At 43.8% G+C, this 13793-nt stretch overlaps 1 protein-coding gene across 6 annotated transcripts in view; it reads left to right on the top strand.

Annotated features, from left to right (window-relative positions):
- Positions 1-13793, top strand: part of ATP10B (ATPase phospholipid transporting 10B (putative)) — a 278859-nt gene that overhangs the window by 182048 nt on the left and 83018 nt on the right. For all 6 annotated transcript variants that reach the window (XM_073231767.1, XM_073231730.1, XM_073231741.1 and 3 more), the window contains one exon: positions 13535-13739. In XM_073231767.1, coding sequence (XP_073087868.1) covers positions 13535-13739 — 205 coding nt within the window. The remainder of the gene's footprint in view (positions 1-13534; positions 13740-13793) is intronic.

Below are 13793 nucleotides of genomic sequence, written 5' to 3'. Positions count from 1 at the left end.
TATTTTTCTTTGTCACCAAACCACACCATCACTTTTTGTTCTCTACCTTTCTCCTTCATTGTTTTTTTTCCAGAGAAGATGCACAGTGGTGAGTCAGAAAGCTGGTTCCTTGAGGAGGGATGTGTGTGGGCCTCAGTTAGCCTGGTCCTGTTCTGCCAGATTAATGAGCCTGTTCTTGAGATAAAATCAGTGTTGATCAGACCACAGACTGACCCGAGCTGGGTGCTGGACTGATGTCAGCCAGGCTGTTGTTCTGTCCTCAAAATAGCTTCCAGGAAACAGTGGAAAACTGAGGTAATAACAATCCTAGCAAAAAGAGACATTAATGCACAGGCTTAATGGAAGAGAGGGACATAAGGGGTTTTCATGGCAGAATTTCCCAAAGTGTATTCAGTGGAACAATAGTGACAAAGAGTCTCTAATAAAAGACATGGCCAAAAAAATGTGTGCTGTCCCTCCTGACCTTTGGTCCATGAACAACTAAGAAAAGGTACATAGTACAGAAAACTATTTACCCTTAATTAATTCAGTGTTGTTCCAAACCTACCAAACTTTGGAAATGTTTAATGTCTATAACATCTCAATTTGGGAAATTTTACTTTTTCTAGTAGAGCAATATAATTGACTACAGGGCCAGGAAGGTAATAGAATGAAATAGACTGCATACAAAGGGGAAGCAGTGTTATAGGTGCACTGATAAGTGGCAACTGGCACTTGGCATCAGTGTTAGGATATAGTAGTGGGGGCAGGAACTGTGGCAAAGGGGGTACCTATGCATTCATCTCAGAAGGCAGAGCTGGCCGCACAGCTCTAGATAGTTATCATGTGGAAATCCAGGCTTAGTGTTGTCAGAATGTCTGAGGAAGCTAGAAATTAATAGTTTTTATTTGAAAGAAACTGAATATTAAATGTTGGTAACTGATGTGATTTTTCCAAAAACTCCAGATCTATTTTATTTGACCCAATGTTCTTATTTTGCCTGTGAGCCCCCTAATTTGCAACCTGGGCTATATAATATACTAGGAATCTGAAGTCTCTGCAAATGAATAATTAGATTCTCCTTTTGAGATCCCCCTTCAATCCCTCTATAGCTGTTTGGGCAGAGAAGGAATATGACCTTGAAGCAAGAATGCAGGCCTGAGAGTCTATGCCCAGACCTGGACTAGCTACAATAATGGCTTAGAAAAGTCACTTATATCTCTAGATCTCAGTTTCCACTTTTGTAAAACTTGGGAGTCAGACTTGATCTTGTCCTGTGAGGTGAACGAATGAAACTGCAGCCAGATAAATTTGGGAAATAGTACATATTCAATGCTTTTCTTCAGTCCAGCAGTGCACATTAATAAAGGTTCTGGGAGAACCTTCGGTAACCAAGCTATCCAACTTTGTTTAACAGTTGGGTCTGTTGAAATGCTCTCTGCTGCAAGCAGCAGAGACCTCAACTCAAACAAGTTTTAACCACAAAGAGACTTGTTGGCTTAAATCACTATAAATGTCCTGAGTTTGGCAGGTGATCAGGCATGATTCAGCCGGCACTCTGCGTACAGCACTTACTTCTCCTTTTCGTTCAGTCTCCCCGTGTCATCTTCACCCTCGGGCAGACTTCCCTCATAGCAATGTGATGGCTGTAGCTGCTCCAGCCCTCACATCTACACATGTTAATTCACAAAGGAAGAAAGAAAGTCACTTCTGGAAGCATTCTGGGATGGTCAAAGGAAACTTATTCCCTACACCCTCCTCATACCCTAGTGACCCCAATGGGCCACATGCCCATCTCTGAACCAATCCGTGTGAGCAGGAGATGGGGATTTTGCTAATTACATAAGCCTGAGCCACATAGTCCAGCATGAAGTCCACTTCCCTACAAGCATATGAGCTATGCAGAGAATATGTAAAACCAAATTAAAAAATGAAATAGTTTCTGAGAAAAGAGAGAACAGATGTTGGACAGGGGCCACCTCCAAGTCCTCAACACTAGCACCGTAAAATATTTTTTAACCTGAACTCTATAAACTGCTTTCCATGTATTAACAAGACCATACCCACTTTGGGATATTCTGTACCATATAGCCCTAAGGTTCCTCCAACTCTGTAATGGATTGACTCTATGAAAGACCCTAGAATAGGAAGCTAGGAAATGCTAGGTAAGTGTTAGTTATTATTCTAATTGATGCTGAAGGATATTCCCTTTTGCCAAATATCAGTGATACATGGTGGGGTGTCAGACAAAGAATACAAGATCTGAGAGGGCAATTTTTTTTTTCCTGAGAAGCAACATGAAAGCTTATCTCTCAAGCACTAGCTCTATCCATTTTGTCTCAGATTCACACATTTGAGAAACTGATGTCCTTTTTCTTTTCATCTTCATGTAATTGAATATGAATGAGGGCCCTAGAACTTTGCTCGGCCTAATCCCATGCATCATCCAGACTAGACCTGTTTATACTGCAAGATAACCTTTTTGCAAACCGCAGAAGCCTTGTTAACAGAATTACAATCCTGTTAGAACGTTTCTTTTACTATAGCAACAGTGCTTGTCGTCTAAAGGTGACCCATTAATCAGATTTATGGAATGACTTCAAGGAGAGATTAGCTTCAGAATTGTATTAGTTTAGTTTCTCCCAGGGCTCAGTTTAATGAATCTAGAAACCATACCCAGCAAGAGATTTGTATCTTTCCATCCAACTTAGTAAGTTTTTATTTGTCCTCAAAATACATGCAGTAAGGAAGCAGGAGTGTGAACCAAGGGACTCCACAAAGGTGGTATTTTGTGATGAAACAAAAGCCCTCCAATGGTTCAGCAGCCAAGCACTCGGTCATCTGTTCAGCAAATATTAATTCTGGACGTGTGTGGCCGCTGGCATGACAGGCTCTGGGTACTGTGGAGGGGTTCTCAGTTCAGGGATCACTAGGATCTTGTAAACAGCTACAATGTCCCCTGTCAGAGTACAAAGGGTCACAGTCACGCAGGGGATGCAGTGACACATCAGCCTGCAAAAAATATCACAGCTGAGGGAAGCCTTCCTTGAAGAGGTGACGTTCCAGGAAGGCATTGAAGGATGAGCAGCCTATAAACAGGCAGAGGGAACATGTTTCAGCTCACAGGCTGTTCATGTGTCAACTAAAGGTCATATGTGTGGCTTTTGCTGGCATCAGAAAAACCAGGATCAAGAAATCGCAGAAACAGGGAAAGAACTGCTGAGATGAGAAGTTTTTTAATTGTGACTTTTTACCAAGACTTGGAGATTCTCTTTTCTGCAAGTCAGGTGGCCACTATAACATGAAAGTAATTCTGCTACAGTTAGAAGCTATGGGGCCCTGGCCAGTCTTCTGACAGCCCTGCACTGAGGGCCTCCCTTCCCAGTGGTGGTGAGCTCTGCTGGAGGAGAAAAAAGCCTGGTGTGCAGCCTACTGTCATCTGTCAGTGCCTTTCAGGCCAGTGCCCCCACTGGAAAGCCCAAGAATGAGGAAGCCAGAGGTCCTCACCCTGGGCCTGTCACTGTTATCTACATGATGAACTAAATGAAGCCACTTAAGCAGTTGGGACCCCTTTGGCTCATCTTTAGTGATCATTATCTCTCTATGGAATATTTTGTGGAAAAATGTACAGATGACACGCATGAGGGCTTGAAAATAACAGAGCTTTAGAAACAAACTATACAACGCAGTGCCAAAGGAGGGTGAGCAGAGCAATCTCAGCAATGACATTTAAAAGGTGACATCTTACTGGATGTTTGGCATCAAGGACTTTGGCCTCAGACCTGAGGTTGTCCCCAGACTGCCACCTGCTAAATGTGTGGGCATATGTAGTTATTCAATCACTTGAGCCTTCATTTCAACATCTGAAAATGCAGACAATACTAGCACCTATTCCCCAGGGTCCTGTGGATTGAATGACATAATCCTTATAAACCATTTAATTCAGGGTCTGCACCATAAGTAGCACTAAATAATTTCTTGTTTAAATTTCCAGTCACTTCAATTCTAATGTTTTCAGTGTCAGGCCCAACCTGAGTCTTCAACTTGCTTGCTACATTCTCCACACATACAAGAGAGAAATTGCTTATTTTATTGGTAAAAATCAAGGACATTCACTGAGCCACATTCCCAGTAAGCAGGGTTACAATGTTTTAAGAGCAAATACCTGTACTATGATCTCACTTATTTATTTTCTAGTCTATGGAACAGAATTTAAAATCTGAATTCAGGAAACCCCTCTGGAGCCTGGCCCTCTTTCCCCACCTCCCTTTCCACAGCATATCTGAGCACAGCCATACCAAGACTTAGATTCAAGCAAAGGACTTAGGTGGCCTCATACAGCTCGGAGCCTAAGCCACTTCGTCCAACCCAACCTCTCACAGAGAGTGTACATTAGAATAGCATTCTTGTATGGCTATTAATGAGGCAGCTATTTGGACCCCATTCTTCTGTTATTTCCTCTGAATAACCACTCTCTGGGAAACCCAAAGGAGTTGAGATGGTTGATAAAGCAGAATTTAGGCTTTGCCAGGGTCATCCTAACTTCAAAAATAGTCATAACCCACCTTCACCCTAAAGCTGCATCCCAGGGTTGCTATAGGTATTCGATGAGATAATGCATGTATAAGGCTTAGCAAGTGCCTGATGTCTGGTAGCACTCAGGAAAAGTTAGCTAAAATATTGCTAAGGAGAGCTCTGTAACCTTGGAAGCCAGGAGCCACCATGGGCTGACCAAAGGGGAGTAAGAAAGACCATGGCTGGAGCTGGGAACCACATGAGAGAAGAGAAACTCTTTAGCCAAAGAACTTGACCCCAAGCTCTAATAACACAGCAAAATGGGCCTGGGGGAAGAATCTGAAAAATGCAGACAACAGAGAAACATCTTGTGTCATTTGAAGCATAACCACAAAAAGCACCACTGACTGGAGTTTACAGGCCAACAGACCATTGCATCCATCCTGCACATCTTTGCTCTGCATTTGGCATCAGCAAATGAGGCTCCTCTCTGAAGCATCAATTTTGCAAGTGCCCACCCTACTCACACTGCCTGACCCTGTGCTCACAGAAGGCCATAAACTATTTGGGCCAATTCAACTTGTCATTTCAGGGTAGAATGTAATAGGTCCTCCCCCAAACTCAATGGATAGAGGAGTAATAAAACAAGAATTCAGCTGTCCCTGAAGTTCTGCCCTTGTGTCAACAGGCATAATTTGTATTTTGGTGGGCGAAGATTTACAGCCTCTCTTTTGCCTTAAGGAGATCAGAATTCCAAAAGGTGAGACTCCTGTTTGCAGCCAAGCTTCAGTTATTTTATGTCACCAGTGTCTGAGGCTTTCTCTGTTTAGCACCTCACTCCCAACCAGAACCCAGAGACCACACTGAACCATGAAGCTCTTGTGGCTGTCACTTATGTGTCCTGGTAGACACCTCTGTGACCTTACCCAAGTTAATAACCTTTCTAGGCCTGTTCCCTGAGCTATAAAACACAGATAATAGTAATAGTAAAGATTGTCTCATTATTAGGCAGCTAAATGGTAATGTAGGTTAAGTGCAGGATCAATATAGAGAAATTCATGTTATATGAAGTTTCCATTGCTGAGTCCTTAACAAAAAGAAATAGAGTGGATGTTAAAATGGCTGAAGGTTAGGAAAAGCTTCCCTTCCACCACCTAATGTTCAAGATAAATCTATAAGGAGTTAGTTACTAAATATTCACTGAGGACTTCCTCATGTGTTAGATACCAGGCCTCTAGGTACCAAGGTCATCCCAGCTCTGAGAAAGCTTGTTACATAGTTGAAAATAGAAGATGTATGCAACAGGAAATAAAACTATAATATGTAAGGAAATGGGGCAACAAGGTACACCACTGATGCTCAATGCCAAGAGCAAAAAGCAGAATGTAGGACTGGAATCTACAAAGGCTACAAGAAAGGCATTCTGGGTAACCAGCTCATGCTTTCAAGTGCCCCAAGCTCCTTCTCCATCATCTGCAGGCATGACCCTACCCATTGCCTCTGTGTATCTCCTGGCCTCTAAGCATGGTATTTCCCTGGCCATCACTACTTGATGCCATTCTATGCTCAGTTCTGCTTTCTGTATGCAGCAGCCATCTGCACAAGGAGGTCCAGGGTGGGCTACCCCAGAGCTAGGGTTTCAACCACTTCTCTGTGTAAAGGAGGACTTTGAGCTGTACAAATGTGACCCAGATGACCTGGTCTCACCAGCCTCTGGGTGATAATGTCACATTAATGTAAATGCCCCAATGACACTGAGCTCCTAACTACTGATTTGAGACTTGGCATCCTCCCCAGACACACCTGGGCAGCTTCAGGCATGGTGAATATCACTTGTGTCCCCAGTTATTTCTGGCCAAGCCAGGACTCCAGGCCCCCCTCTGGCTTCAACTGTCCCTTCTGTCCCCGTCTGGTACTTTCCTCAATCTTCCAAGTCTGAAGCCCCCTCACTGTGGTCCGAACCTGACAGGTAAGCACAGGGAGCAAAGAATAGCCAGGTTGGGGGAGCGCATTTGCACTCACTGCCCTCTGCCCCAGGCCCAGGCTGTCTGCTATGTAACTGCTTTAGTTTCTGTTCCATTTCCTGGGGCCAGGTTGGGGTCAGGGCACACACAACTCCTTCTTCCTTCTCAGTTCCTATCCCTTCTTGACAGGCTCTTCTTCCAGCCAAAAAAACCCCACACATCAGTCATATTAGCTCATGAAAAGTTATGCAGTTTCTAGTCTGCTGGCTCCCCAGCAATAGTCCTGTTTGCTCTAAGCTAATAATAACTATGGTGAAGATAATGCCAACAGTAAATGCTCTTTGCTGTGAGGTCATTGGAACCTTTTCATATATTATTTAACTCCTACGTTAACCTGCGGAATAGATTTTATTTGTCCCATTTGATAGATGAATAAACTGAACATCAGCCAGTTAGTAGTGAGTGCAAAGTCATGCCACATATAAGGGGTAACCCCAAGTTTCAAATCAAGCTCACCTGACTCCAAGACTTTTAACCACTGCACGATACTGCCCCTACCTCAGCATCCCACTGCCAAAACAGCTGGGCATCACAGGCTTTCCTGAGCCAGGCACAGGACCCTTGGTTCTCCTTCTTGATGCCACAGAAAGAATAGATGTTCAGAGCAAGCTTTGGTACTGTGTACCTTGGCCAGGTCACTCCTAGCCTCAGTTTCCTTATCTGAATAAGGGGAGTTGAATTTGAGATCCATCAAACCCCTCCATTCCTGATTTTTTTTTAATTAAGACTATTTTTTTAGAGCAGTCTTGGGTTCACAGCAAAATTAAGGGAAAGGTACAGAGATTTTCCATATGCCCCCTGCCCCCACACATACACAGTGCCCCCCCACCCCACCATTATCATCCTCCCCCACCAGAGTAGTGCATTTGTTACAATGGATGAACCTACATAGATACATCTCAATTATCCCAAGTCCATAGGTTACATTACCATTACTCTCCTGTTGTAATTCTATTGGTTTGGACAAATGTATAATGTGCATATATCCACCGTTATACCAAGTAGTTTCACTGCCCTAAAAACCCTCTATGCTCCACTTTTTCATCATTCCCAACCCCTACCTACCCCTGGCAACCAATATTCTTTTTACCAGCTCCATAGTTTTGCCTTTTCCAGAATGCCATATAGCTGGAATCACACAATATGTAGCCTTCTCAGATTGGCTTCTTTCACTAAATAATATGCATTTATGGTTCTTCCATGTCTTTTCATGGCTTAATAGTTCATCTCTTTTTACACCAGTGTCTGGATATACCACAGTTTATTTATCCATTTACCTATGGAAGGTATCTTGATTGCCTCCAAGTTTTGGCAGTCATGAATAAAGGAATAAAGCTGCTATAAACATCCATGTGCAGATTTTTGTGTGGATGGAACCTCTTTGGGTAAATACTAAGAAACATGACTGCTGGATTGCATGTTTGTTTGGTTTTGTAAGAAACTGTCAAACTACCTAACACAGAGGCTGCATCATTTTGCATTCCCACCAGCAGTGAATGAGATTCCCTAATGCTCTATATCCTTGTCAGCATTTGGTGCTGTCGATGATCTGGATTTGCGCCATTCTTATAAGTGTGTAGTGGTATCACATAGTTTAAATTTGCATTTTCTGGAGACATATAATATGGAGCATCTTTCCATATGTTTATTTGTCATCTGTATATTTTCTTTGATGAGATGTTTGTTCAAATCTCCTGCCCATTTTTTAATTGGGCTCTTTTACGGATGGTGCCTTTGGTGTTGTATCTAGAGAGTCATTGCCATATGCAAAGTCATCTGGGATTTCTCCTGTTATTCTGTCAGAGTTCTATAGTTTTACATTCTGCATTTAGGTTTGTGATCCATTTGGGGTTATTTTGGGGAAAACTGTAAGGTCTGTGACTAAGTTCATTTTTTTGCATGTGGATATCTAGTTATTCCGCACCATTTGTGGAAAGGCCAATCTTTGCCCCATTGTACCCTTTGCTACTTTGTCAAAGATTAGTTGACTGAATTTATGTAAGCCTGTTTCAGAGCTCTGCCCTGAAAACCCTCTGTGCTCCACTCTTTCATCATTCCCAACCCCTACCCACCCCTGGCAACCAATGCTCTTTTTACCAGCTCCATAGTTTTGCCTTTTCCCAAATGTTCTCTATTCTGTTCCATTGATCTATTGGTCTGTTCTTTCACCAATACCACATTGTCTTGATGACCATAGTAGCTTTATAGTAAGTCTTGAAATCAGATAATGTCAACCCTCAACTTTGTTCTCCTCCAATATCGTGTTGGCTATCTAGGTGTTTGGCCTCTCTACATAAATTTTAGGATCTGTTTCTCAACATCCATAAATGAACTTGCTGGGCACCCTTAATTTCAATGATATATTTTTCTGGGAGTTTGTCCCAGTAGCCAGTGGCAAGAGTCCTAAATTCATTTGGCTGAGTTGGGGTCCCTCTTTGCAGTACTGAAGAAAAGGTTTGGCTTTTCAGAGTTTCTTGTGTTTGTACATTGTGTGCCTGGGCCTAAGCCATGAAATGTAATCACGGGCATAAAATTGGGTGTCCCAATAGCATGAAGAAGAAAATTCTGGAGCTGGCAGAGTGGTGGTTAGCCTTCTCCACGGCATTAACAGTCACTGTGGTCATCATCATCATAATCATAAAAGAAGCTTGTATTCACTGAGCTAAGTGCAAAGCCCTCAACTCCATCCCTAATGCAGTGCCTAAGAGTCATGTCACCAATCCTTTCAACAACCCTCTGAGGCAAATGCACATACTACCTTCAACAGAAAAAACAGGCTCAAAGAGGTTAAGTAACTTGCCCAACGCCATACAGATAATATGCCATAAAGCTGGAATCCAAATTCCCCCTTACCCTCCTACACTGCATTTATTCTCACTAGAATTCCCCCCTTTCACCTGGGGTAGTGACACTGACCATTTGGGGCATGACATTTGAACTTCCGGAAGGACAGCTCAGGTCAGCTCATCATCTTATTTTGAATGAGTCCCACAGGCAACCAATCCTCCAGATAAATCCCTTCTACTCAAGTTTATTGAAACCATTTTATAAAACCCACATCTTGGGGATAAAAGGAGCCTTAAGCATCCTCTTCTCTTCCATTTCCCTACTTTCACCTGCTTCCCCACAGCATCCGGTTGGTTACAAACCTCTCTTGCTGTTTATTTACCTCTTAATAAGCCCTATCTCCTCTCAGAAAGCCATTTAGCACTGCACCGCTTAATTTCTCCTCAAGGCAGAATCTGCCAGATGGAGTCTTCGTCCCAAGCCACGTTGATTTGTCTTATTTTTAAACAGCAGTGAACATCCCATGAAACTAAAATAGCAGTCAGTTCCCTGTGGACTCGTGCAGGGAGGTGATCAAAAGTGCACAGACGTGTTCACCTGGGGCAGCTGTTCTAAACGGGCTGGATTAACGAGGGAATGGCTTCCTCAGGTGGCTCCCAGCCAGCTGCTGGCCACATCTGGGCGTCATTCAATGCAAGAGCACACTGATTGTCCGCGTCAGCTGGATTCAGCCATTCATCGCCTCCTGGAGCTGGACGCCCTCGAGCTATGCATCCTTGCCTTTTCCACAAACATGCTCCTGCAGCTGAGGAGACACAGTGGACCCCAGAGGATCAGGAGACTACCGCAGAGTAGTCCAGTACAAGAAGAAAATGTCCCTGATTCTTTTTTTTTTTATCTCTCAAATTCCATGAAATTTGACTCTGATTCCACAGCAAAACTATGTTTAGAATAATATGAATATAATTCTTCAAATTATATACCAGCTAAACTACTAAACCACATGACCTCCCCAAAAAATCATTTTTTAAGCTAACACCCCAGAATCATGTTGCTCCCATGGCTTCCGTACTCCCAGGCACACATGAATGGGGATGTGGCTGGAGGCACGTGTGCCTCTGTTTGAGAGGCACACTCCCAGGGGTGGGCAGTCTCTATCTTGAGGAGGCTAAGCCTACCACAGGGACTAAGAATGTCCCTTCACCACCACATGTCATCCTAAGGGAGAGAGGATTACATCTAAAGGAAAGACAAAGACAATTGTTACCAGTACAGCAGTGACCTCCCTGGGATCCAGGAAATAATGGAAGACAGTTCAGTCTGATTTACAGCTTCCTGGGGAGTTCCATTGACCTCGTGACACCTATGAGCATGACGGGAACTGACAAGACAACATGCGAGCCCAGCTCACAGAAGCGACTGTTCATGAAAGTGTATCTATACCAGGAGCTCATTTCCATAACCTTCTATCTCCCATCACCTTAATAACCCACATCCCATAATCAGCAGTGAAATCCCTTTATCAGAAGAGGGAAGGTTGAGATTCAGTGTTTTGGGTGTTGGTGTGTTGGCATTGCTTGTGATACGCCTGTGTGTGCAGCAGTCCCAACTGGCATTTGCAAATCTTCTGAACAGTGTGCTCTGGAAGTATTGACAATCCAGATATTGTTCAGTCAAACGTGTTCCCAGTAAATATGATCTCGAAGACCAGGCAGAACGCTGGGATGATGGCAATCTGCTGATACCCAGCATCCTCAGAGGCATTATCCAAAAGCACACAGAAGTCCAAGAGAAAGGGGGGGAAGAAGGTAGACAAGCTGAGTGATAATGCTTTGTCCCTTGGAGCAATTTTGCGGTAATATTTAAGAATCCCTTTTTTTAAGCACTCTCTCAAAAAGAAAGAAAGGGTAAAAAAGCCATAGAGAAAGCCAGCCCCTCCTTCACTCTCTGAGATTTCTTTTCTCATGGAGAGTCCCTTTCCATTCCAATTCCTTTAAGTAGATTCTTACCTGGACTTTTAGCAGGTGTTCCCAAGGGTGCTCTAAAGTAAAAAACACAAATCCCTCCCTGAATCAGCACGGAGACAATGAATTATTTGCCAGTAATGTTCACACTCCTGATGCGGGAGTGTCAACCCAAAATACATCAATAAACAAACAGATAAGCGTTTTTCTGAAATGGCACTGAGAAACAAATGTGGAGGGGCCATCCCTAGTCTCCATGGGTGAAAAAGTGATGTGGAGCAGACAGGGAGCAAAGGTGCTGATGGAATGGAAAAGTGCTTAGAAACCTGTTACATGCTTTTGCATGGAAATAAAATTAATTCTAAAATAATGCAGATGCATTCCCCCCAAAAGCCTCAGAAATGGTCTCCATCACCATCTGGATGATATTGCCCATGTATTGTTTTAACCAATGACTGCCTCCCTTGCTCTCTGGAGCTGCAGGTACTTCCACAGATCTCTGCGGGTCTTTAGAGCTGCTCCCCAGTTCCCCAGTTCTAATGCCCCTCATTATTTAATAGGCCTTCACCAGATCTTCCCTTGGTTGGCCTTCCGAATGGTAGTATATTTGTTTCAGGGGCTGGGGAAGTCCTCTTACAACAAGGAAAAGGGGGTCTTAGGAGGGCTTGCTTGGGGTTCTCCAGAGGGCCCCAAAGAAGGGAGGAAGATGGGTATAATAATATCAAACACTCATCCTCCTCAGGGGCTTCAATAAAGTCAAAGAAGAAAGTGAAATTCCAGTCATGTCTTTCTCTCTGTGGAAGAGTGGCCTTGTCGTGCCCTGGGCAGCCAGATTCTAACAGAAACAGAAGCAGTAACATGCCCAGAGGGGCTTTGCAGTGGAGAAAAACAGCAAAGCAGGGCCTTCCTCTGCAAGCCTGGCTGGGTGGGGAGACATCTGGCTGCTGTAAGCCAGCTGGGCTCGTTTAGAAAGGCCACATGTGGAGTATTGGTTTGGTGCCAAATCCCAATTGGTTTGGTGTTAAAGAGGGTTGTTTCCATACTCCGTCTTAGAAGAGCCCACGCCTCCAGGATAGATCTTGAAACTGTGTCACACAAGAATAATTAGGGCACTCAGAAAGTTAAATTTGACATGGCAAGTCCAAAAGTCTTCACAGGACACCTGATGAATGCCTTAAAATATTTTTTAAATGGTAGAAGTTGGGATAGACCTGATTGCCTGGGAAAGCAGAACAATAGTTGGCTAAGCAGAAGGAAGACTTGCTAAAATGAGAGCTCTGTGAGATGGAGCTCACTCCTGGGGAAGTTGGCAGTCCTCTTCCTTTTACTGATGGTGGAAAAGCTAAGGCTGCCCTACCCCGTGTGGGGAGAGAGGGGAATGCTGTCAAGGAGGCACAGTGGTTACGCAGTGAGAACAGTGGGATTTGGTGTCAGGTTGACCCAGGCTCAGATTTCAGCTCTGTTTTTGTAAGACCTTGGGAAGTTTTTCTTGGACCCTCAATTTCCTCATTTGTGAAATGACTGTAATAATATCTACTCCAATGGGTGTTATGCAAGTAAATTATGTATTAGTTAACAGTAATGATTGGCATGGTAAAAGTGCTAAATCTGTAGTCATTGCTGCAACTGTTATTATCTGAGCTTGACAAATTGGATGTGAAGAGAAATGCATAATGTCCTCAGGTTTTTTTAGTCCTCCGATTGTCTGATCACTCTGGGTGCCAGCCCATCAGACTTCCTGGTGGCATCTTCCTGAGTCCCTGGCCGCCCAGAGTTTTCTATTTCAGCCCTCCTCCAGATCCACCTAGACAGTGGGCCGTACCCTGCCTTTCCTATCATCACTCTCCTCCCATAATCAGAAACAATCTGTCCTATACCCAGTTCCTTGCAACCCTGCTTTCTAATGTGAGGACTGGCTATTCTGGGAAGTGGTATATGTCCACAGTGTCATATTACTATGACTATATAGTCACCACCTTCTTCAATTTTTTTCTCTCTAAGAAGCAAGGGCTGAGCGTCTTTGCAGCTAAGGCTGTCAACGTCTGGCAGTCAATCAAAATTCTAAATGAATCATAAGGATAAACCCTTCACTAGCGGGATTCTATAGATCATGTTAACTTTTGTAGAGATTATGATGGTGTATTTTAGAGAGTCCAGAGCTGACTGGGGGATATTTAGGTGCAGGTGAGACTTTCTTGCATTCACTCATTAATTTTCTGGAGAACCTTGAAATTCACTCTGCCCCCTGTCTTTGTCCCACCCAAGAAAGGAGCAGAGCTACGTGCAGAAGTGCTGGAAGGATGTGCGTGTGGGAGACTTCATCCAAATGCAGTGCAACGAGATCATCCCCGCAGACATACTCCTCCTCTTTTCCTCGGACCCCAGTGGGATTTGCCACCTGGAAACCGCCAACTTGGATGGAGAGACAAACCTCAAGCAAAGACGTGTCGTGAAGGGCTTCTCACAGCAGGTAGGGCCATGGTAAGGTCAAAGGCAAGAAGCAAGCCAGCTCTACTGGAAAACT

Source organism: Manis javanica, chromosome 1 (assembly GCF_040802235.1).
Source record: "Manis javanica isolate MJ-LG chromosome 1, MJ_LKY, whole genome shotgun sequence".
NCBI classification, from domain to species: domain Eukaryota; kingdom Metazoa; phylum Chordata; class Mammalia; order Pholidota; family Manidae; genus Manis; species Manis javanica.
Note: the sequence above shows the minus strand (reverse complement) of the source record. Positions and strands in the feature narration are given on the sequence as shown.